The 8,501-nt window shown below is 43.3% G+C and overlaps 1 protein-coding gene across 1 annotated transcript in view; it reads left to right on the top strand.

Annotated features, from left to right (window-relative positions):
- The first annotated feature begins 1,089 nt into the window (after positions 1-1,089).
- Emb (embigin) overlaps positions 1,090-8,501 on the top strand; it is a 58,930-nt gene continuing 51,518 nt past the window's right edge. Inside the window, exon 1 of the mRNA XM_017798107.2 lies at positions 1,090-1,450. Coding sequence (XP_017653596.1) covers positions 1,333-1,450 — 118 coding nt within the window. The 5' untranslated portion in view covers positions 1,090-1,332. The remainder of the gene's footprint in view (positions 1,451-8,501) is intronic.

Raw genomic sequence — 8,501 nt, 5'->3', positions numbered from 1 at the left:
GTTTTTTCTTGGGGGGCATTGTTGAGATGGGGTCTCACTATTTAGCCCTGGCTGCCTGGCTAGCCTGGAACTCGGTATACAGACCAGGCTGGCCTCCAACTCACAAAGATCCACCTGCCTCTCTCTCTGCCTCTTGATCTCTGGAATTATATGTGCCACTTGGCCTTACAGTTAACACATTTAGGTACGACTTTAAAACCTAAAACCCGCACATTTGCTCTTGGGCATGCCATATTCTTAGTATTAACCCTTGCACTTAAATCTCTAATAAACCCTAGCTATGCTTCACCCTAATGGTCCTGAAATTCCTTCCCGCGGAATGGAAGTGGAGTTCCCTGAAGGATAAGGGGCTCCTTAGACTGCTGACTGCCCCTGACATTAGTTCTTGAGTTATAAAACAGGTTCCTTCTGCCCTGACCAGCAAAACAATCGTTGTTAATTTTGTTTTATTTGGTGGGGGCATTAAAAAAATCCTAAACCCTCATGGGCCCTTCATGGATAAGAGATACCATTGTTTCCACAGCTCTTGACAAAGGTAAACGTTCCTCTGCGGTTTACACAGTATCCATTCCCTTTACCTAGATTTTGTTTCTTGAGCTCTTTGGCGCCAGGAAAACTGTTTCGCAAACAAAAGGAAAACAAAAGCAGACACACTATGGGGCCTTGGGACTCTGAAACTTTAATCCAGAGGGAGCAGCCTAAACCTTCAGAGATTGGGGGAGGGAGTGCATGATTGGTAGGCAGAGCTAAGGAACAGTAAGCGCAGGGCTCAGGGCCACTGGATAGAGCCTTCCATCAGGCAAAAAATAAGCCTCTGAAATAATGAAGCCAAAGATGTCCAGGAGCAGAAGTATCTTGTTTCTATCACCTGTCCAATGAAAGTAAATAAGCGAACCTAGCCTCCTACGGATGCTAAGAACAGTCTGAAGGGAGTTTCAACACATCCCTGAGGTGATGAGCAAGACATCACCTGGCGGGCGTGATTAGCTTGTTCCTCCAACCTGGGAAAGGTAAGAGGGAGGAGGCTAGAAAGGATGAGGGGAGGGGTATGGCTCAGCACATCCGGGCGGCCTGCAGCCAGCTGCGGGCTGCATAATGGATGGAGGGGCCGGCGCAGGGCTGGGCTGGCCTCCGGTGCGCTGACAGCGTCTCGGGGGAGGAGGCCAGAGCAGCCCGGCCCCTCCCACTCTGCCTTATCTCGCGTGTCCTGTCCCAGGGACTGGCAGTGGGCGCTCGGCTGCTAGCGAGTGTACGCAGGGAGTCCAGACACCGATCACAGCCAGCCAAGGGAACCGCAGCGGCCGCCTGATCCGGGGCCCAGCCACCCGCGGCATGAGCTCGCTCAGTGGCCTGCGGGCGCTCCGGGCACTTGGAGCGCCTGGCCACCCGCTCCTCCTCCTGTGCCTTCTGTCCATGATGCGCTCGAGCCTGGCAGATGGCAATCTCACAGGTGCCTGGGGTGCAGGGGCCGGGCGGGGAAGACCCTGGTCGCTTGGGAAGGGGTGCAGGGGCCGGGCCTCTCAGCCGGAGGGCATCCGTACCTTGGCAGGGCGGCTGGGAGAGGCGCGGGGACCCGGGGACGCGGCGATGAGGGGATGTGGGGATGCGGGCGTGCGGGACCAGGCGGCGCAGGCTGGTGCAGGCGGGTGCAGGCGGGTGTGGAGAGGAGGCGGAAGCCTCCCATTGGCTGGGCGTGAGTTACACAAGTAGGGATCGTGGGAGCCAGGGGACTCCAGGTCGGCCGCTTGAAGGGGCGATTCTGTCTTTCCCAGAGCTCGGCTAGATCCCAGGCGCTGGTTCTGGGAAAGGGTGAGGTTTTTTTCCCTAGGAAGTGGGCACGTAGAGTGCGTGGGTGCCTGTGGAGGGATGCTAGGGACTTGGCTTCTGCTAACGTGGCCTGACTCCGAAGCCACGTTTCCCAAGGACAACTCTCTTAACTAGACGCCACAAGGACTCTCCTATCACCTTTCCTCCTAGCAAGTGTTGGCTTTGAGGATGTTTTTTTCAGAGCTGAGTGCAAAAATCACAATTAACCAACTAAAGCAAGCTCAATATAGGACTATATGTGTACCTTTCTTTATACCATTGTCTTTGGAAAACACAAGGCATGTTTGTGGCTGTTAGATTGCCAGTTTAAGGGATGGTGACTGAAGGATTTATGCACAAAATATTGCCAAAGTCGACGAAATTTGCCATTTTAGTTCACCTGTTTATACCTTCTATGTTATAATCATTCCGTGTTTCTTTCTAAAGCGAGTTCTTTGTACTTACACAAGGTTTTCTATCTGTTTGGGGAGTATATTTTCATGAACTTAAGCATGTAGATTAGTTAACACACTGTAAGGAAGGAGAGATAATCAAAGGGTAAGACTAGTTTTCTTGTGTTTTAGACAGGGTCTCACTATGCAGCCCTAGCTGGCCTGGATCCAGCTGTGTAGACCAAGCTGGTCTCTAACTTGGGCAGAACCTCTTGGATTTCTCCAGGACTAGATTTTCTTCCTCCACATCTGTTTTCCATTCTATGACTTACAAATAATTGTCCAGACACCCTACCCCCTTCTAAGTGTACCTGGTTCTTCCACATCCCTTCACTCATCTTTCACTTCTGAATGTTCCTAGCCCCCACTTTTTCCTTCCCTTTTTCTCCCCCTTCAGGTCTCCTCCCTTCCCCTCCCCCTCTTCTCTTCCCGCCTCCTCTTGCTTTCCTCAATAACCTTCCCCCTCTCTTCCCCTTTTCTCTCTTGTCCCTCCTTCCTCTTTCCTCTCCCTTTGCCCCTCCCCTCCCCCCACCTTTCTTAGTTCTGAGAATGGAACCCAGAGCCTCTAGCATAGAGGCAACCTGCCCTACCACTGAGCTACAATCCCAGCCCCAAATACTGTTTTGAGAAGCAGTACATTCTAGCTAGTCCTAGAAGTTTGGTTCTTACTTAGCAATGGTTCAGAATTACCAGAGAGTTTAAAAAATATTGATACCAGGACTTGCCCTGAAAAACACAGATTCATTTGACAGTAGTTAGCCTGGACATTAGTAGTTTTGAGAAAGGTCCCCATGTGATTCAAAGTAGGACAAGAATCACATGGTATGACCTAGAGGGTACATGGCAAATACTCTGCTGGCATCAGACTTGAGTTAATATACATACCTTGCTTCTAAAAGGTAGGAAACAAATGAAGGTGTAAATAAATGTGATGCATGGGGGAAGGGAAGATGAGAATGCTGTGTAACTCATGACCTCCACCCAGGTGAAAATGAATGTAGGACACGTGAGAGATATGGCATTAGCATCTACATTTATGATAGAATTAAAAGCAGTCAGGCCACCACAACTTGTTTTCTAGATTCTGTGTTAATCTTCATGAGATTCAATTTCTTCTTTGCTAAGGAATATTACAAGGTTTCCTGGAACTACTTGGAGATAGGTGTTCTGCTGAACTAAGACTTTGGGGACAAATTTCAATGATAAACTGGGTATGAGTGACTATGCTTACTTTATAGTAGTTGTTTACCGGCCACTATGCTATGCTGTGTGTAACTGGATGACTTAGATTTTAGTATCATTGACTTTCAAAGGAGGAAACTGGGGTTTGAGTTAAGTAACTGCCCAAGGGTACGCAGTTAGTTGTTAGTTTAGAAGTCAAGCAGAAAGTTTGGTGTTGGTCAGTTTGACTCCAGGACCTGCTTTCTTCAATACAGTGCTCTCTGAGAGAACTGGTTATGCCCATGAGAATTTAGAAACACTGTCAGAGGACAGTGTGAGAATCTAGGTGTATGATAGGACTCACTTGGATACCTTCGAAGATTTTTTTTCTTTTAAAAATAATTTTATTATGTTTTATTCACTTTTGAATGTGTATGTGGGTATGTGTGTATGCCTGAGTGTGTGGATGGGAGAGGACAGCTTCATAGAATTGGTTCTCTCCTTCCACTGTGTGGGACTCAGGGATTGAACTCAGGTTATCAGGCATCTTCATCTACTGAGCTATCTTGAGGGCCCTGGTTTTCTCAGTTAAATGAGATAAAATATCTCTGTAAAGGGGAAATGTTGCATAATGAGAATATTTCGGCAATGTTATTAGTACTATTGCATGGAACAAACTGGGGAAACTGGGGTTGTTTTTCAAAACATTTCAGTGGAGTCATTTAAAATGAGCATTTTAGCTTCCTTGATCACTTCTGCTCCCAACTACAGCCCACACTGCCCAGTAATAAATATTTGTTGAAATTAATCTTATTTAAGTGCCTACATTTACCTGACAGTGTGCTAGTCTTTATCTCAGTGGAAAGCACTAACAGTTTCGGTTTTTGTTTTTGTTTTTTTTTTTTTGTTGTTGTTGTTGTTTTTTCTTTAAAGGTGTTTAAGCTGCTTAAAGGAAGAGATTTAATTGGGATCTTTAATTGGGATATTTCTGATGTATCAAAGTTTGTATCATAATTAGAATTGTATAAACATCTGTTAAGAGTAAGTTCAACTAACTTTCTTCCTAGTTGTTTACCACCCCACCCTACTCTTTCACCCTTTTACCTTTCCCTCAGCCTTTGAAAGGCAGGAGCAGGGTGGTACCCTTACCTGGTGAATGGAGACAGAGGCATAGGGAGATGGCTGCCAAGAGGAAGGGCAGCCCAGGATGGAGTGTTAAAGCCTCAGCACCGTGACACATATGCTGCTGCAAAGTGTAACCCAGCATATGGATTCAGAGCTGAACAAGGTGACAAGGGCCTCTACACAGGGCTAGGTAGATATGTAGTAGCTGATCCCTGCCCAGGCATTGAGGTAAAGCAAGTGGTAGGGTAGACCAGCACAGGGGGTGGAGACTGGGTGGATGAGGAAGACAGTTCTGTGGGTACAGGTATATGGGGGGATTAATCAATTAAGAAAAGCTATCAAGGATATTAGGATGCAGGTTTTTCGCTAAAGAAGAAGAGAATAAAAATGGGTAGGGAAGATGGAATAAACTGCTGGTTGTGGATTACAATTAACTCTGTCAATGTGAATTCATGATGCAAACTGATCTCTGTCCCTTTACACACATATATGAATGTTGTCTATGTGTGAATTTGCATGCATGTATTGGTAACTGTCCACTGATTTCTAAGCAATGAGTATACTTAGAATACTGAGATGTTGTATTTGAGTCCCTGTCTTTTTAGTAATATTGGAGAAATGGCTGATTTTAGAGCTGTAGCTCGAAAATCTGCAAACCTGGAACATCTTGTGCTGGAAAAGAATGAAGTGCTAAAAGAACAATGAGTCAGGTCTAAAGGATTCAGGTGTCAGTGTGAAGGGGTTCCCACAGAGCTTTGAAAAATTGAGCTTCAAAATGAACAGTAGTAATAGACGATGGTTGTTATTTGAGAAAGTGTCTTGTGACGTGGCCCAGGCTGGCCTTGTACTTGTGATCCTTCTGCATAGGCATTCTGAGTGGTGTATGAATGGATTATAACTAAATGACATAGGAGTTCATGAGTATACATAGAAATTAATTAAACCACTGGAATGTTTCCTGAGGCACAAAGTATTACATAGTTTCAAAGCAACTTTCCAAAACAAAAATTTTGTTAATATAAAAGGAATAATAAAAGTAACCTTCCAGTGAGAACCCTGACAATACCTCTTTAAATCAAATAAGCAAAGTGAAAATCATCAAAGATACACAAAAAATAAAATTAATTTTTTTTTTTTGGTTTTGTCTGAAATGAAAAACACACAGCATTATCTCAGGGACATTTCTGCCAAGAGTGCCTATCCCAGATCTAATCAGATTACAACAGAACTGGATTTTCCTAAGGGTCAAGGTCACAGAAGTTAGCCAAGAAGGGAGCTGTTGCAATGAAGGAGACTGGAGAGATGGGGAAACTGATGGCAGCATGTGGTTCTGAGCTGGTCCTTCTGCTAAAACATCAGAGAGAATTAGCTGGGGTGTGGCATGAACTGGCACTGCCTATGTGCAGCTTCCTGATTTTAATGCAGAAATGGGATGACGTGGGGTGCTTTCTTTGTAGGAAATACATTGTAACATCTTAGGGGAATCTGGCGCAACAGGTCCATAATGTATCTTCACACAGATCAGGGGCAAATATCTGTTCTTGAAACTTTCATATTAATTTAAGATTGTTTGAAGAGAAACAGAATTAGCTCAATTTTTCTCTGAAAGCTTGATTTAACACAGGCCTTACAGTCAAGTAATAGTTGAGAAATGCTTACCCATGTTTCCCTCCTTCCTTCCTCCCCCCTTCCCTCCTTCTCTCTCTCCTTCCTTCCTTCCTTCCTTCCTTCCTTCCTTCCTTCCTTCCTTCCTTCCTTCCTTCCTTTCTTTCTTTCTTTCTTTCTTTCTTTCTTTCTTTTTTTCTTTCATGTGAACACTTCCCTACATGAAATTATGTGTGCCATGTACATGCAGGTGCCCACAGAGGTCAGAAGAGGGGTGTCACATTCCCTGGAACTAGAGTTTTTGGTGGCTGTGAGTCACCTGATGTACTGATGTACATGGTATGTTCTTAAATGATCAACCATCTCTCCAGCCCCTGGTACCATTTTTTAAGGATTTTGTTTTCAAACAGAAATAGATGACATGTGCCCAAGGCTTTTATTTTTTTTTTGTCCTAGCTTGTAATTCCTTGAAGATGCTTTTGTGTAACTGCTTTTCATATTTCACAATGATAAGGAGGACCTTGTGAATAAACAACTTGACACATAAGTACTGAGGTAGAAGGGAAAGAAAAAACACCCTTTATAACAGTTTGTTAGAAATAGACTCCTTGGGGTTGGAGAGTTGGCTCAGCGGTTAAAAACACTGGCTTTTCTTGTAGAAGATCCAGGTTCGAATACCAGCACCCACATGGTAGCTAAAAGCTCTCCATAACTCCAGTTCCAGGGGATCAGACAGCCTCTTCTGTCCTCTGCCGTTGCATGACATGGGGGCACTTACCTACATGCAGACTACACACATAAACATAAAATAATAAATAAAATATTAAAAAAGAAATAGACTCCTTAATAAGGTGCTATCACCATTCAAGCATAACAAAAATCTCCAGCATTGTTAGTATAGAAATAATAGGTGGTATCTTTAAAGGTGGTACTATTCTTTCCATTTAATGTTTTTTTCTATTTCTAAAGTTATTTAGGCTCATAACTAATGTTTCTCTTGTTCCAAGATAGTCTTTTTTGCTTTTTTTTTTTAGGGAGGGTCTCATTTATCCCAGACCTTAAATTCACTATGTAGCCAAAGATGACCTTGAATTCCTGATCCCCCTGCCTCCATCTCCCAAGTGCTGGGATTATAGATATGCACCATCATGCCGAGCCAATGACAGTCTTTTTATAGCCTTTCAGTTACATAAACCCAAGAACCTGAAAGGGAATTTTGATTGATCTTAAAGCCCAAAGTGCTTTGTTAGTTACTTATCCAAGAGCAATAGCAAGCTAAGAGTCATAGCTGATTTCGTTTGACTTTTCAGTGGTCCATCAGTCCATCCAGCACTGGGTTTTCTTCCTAAGATTCCTCAAAGCAGGCTCATGGTTGGTCATCAGGGAAGAGTAATGGTGTTTAGCTTTAAAATATCTGTGTGTAAACTGCACAGCAGGACCAGGAGCCATAGGCCCATTTGGAGATTACAAAATGTAGCCACATTGAATGAAGAATGGGGATAGAGGAAGTATCTGTTCAAAGCCCAGGTTTCTTGGCTTAGCTTCATTTACTTTTTGGGCTTGGTAGTACTTGGTTGTGGGGGCTGTTATTGTAGAATGTTTTAGAAGTATGTGTAAAAGTACACATTATGCTTGTCATTAGACTTTTATTTTTTAAAACTCTTCTATAAATGTGGCTTCCTGTCCAGCAATTCTCATAGTATATGAACTATCCTAGTCCTTGTCTGGACTGTTGCTTATCTATGACTCATGAAGACAACTCACTTCCATTTTCTTGGCAACCCTTCTCTTTCTTTTCTTGCCAAACTGTCTCTGGACTATAATGTTCACAACCTAAAGTAGCCTTAGATGCCCTTCTCTTCCTTCTACTGCAGTTATAGACAGGGGATAGGAGCACTATATGCTTAGAACCCAGAAATGTAATGCCAAATGCATTGTTCATAAGCAGTATTTTATTTGGTAATTAGATACTTTAAAGCTGCAGGTAAGCCATATTGCAGAATCCCGAGGTTACATACAACACTGCTTCAATGATGAAATACACTCCTATTCAAGTTAATGTGTTATCAACTGCAGTTATAGACAGGGGATAGGAGCACTATATGCTTAGAACCCAGAAATGTAATGCCAAATGCATTGTTCATAAGCAGTATTTTATTTGGTAATTAGATACTTTAAAGCTGCAGGTAAGCCATATTGCAGAATCCCGAGGTTACATACAACACTGCTTCAATGATGAAATACACTCCTATTCAAGTTAATGTGTTATCACCAGTATATGTTTTATATATGTGTGTGTGTATATATATATATATATAATATATTGTAGTAGTTTTATAACTGGATTGTATA

This window comes from Nannospalax galili, unplaced genomic scaffold (assembly GCF_000622305.1).
Source record: "Nannospalax galili isolate Female #2095 unplaced genomic scaffold, S.galili_v1.0 scaffold235, whole genome shotgun sequence".
NCBI lineage: Eukaryota > Metazoa > Chordata > Mammalia > Rodentia > Spalacidae > Nannospalax > Nannospalax galili.
Note: the sequence above shows the minus strand (reverse complement) of the source record. Positions and strands in the feature narration are given on the sequence as shown.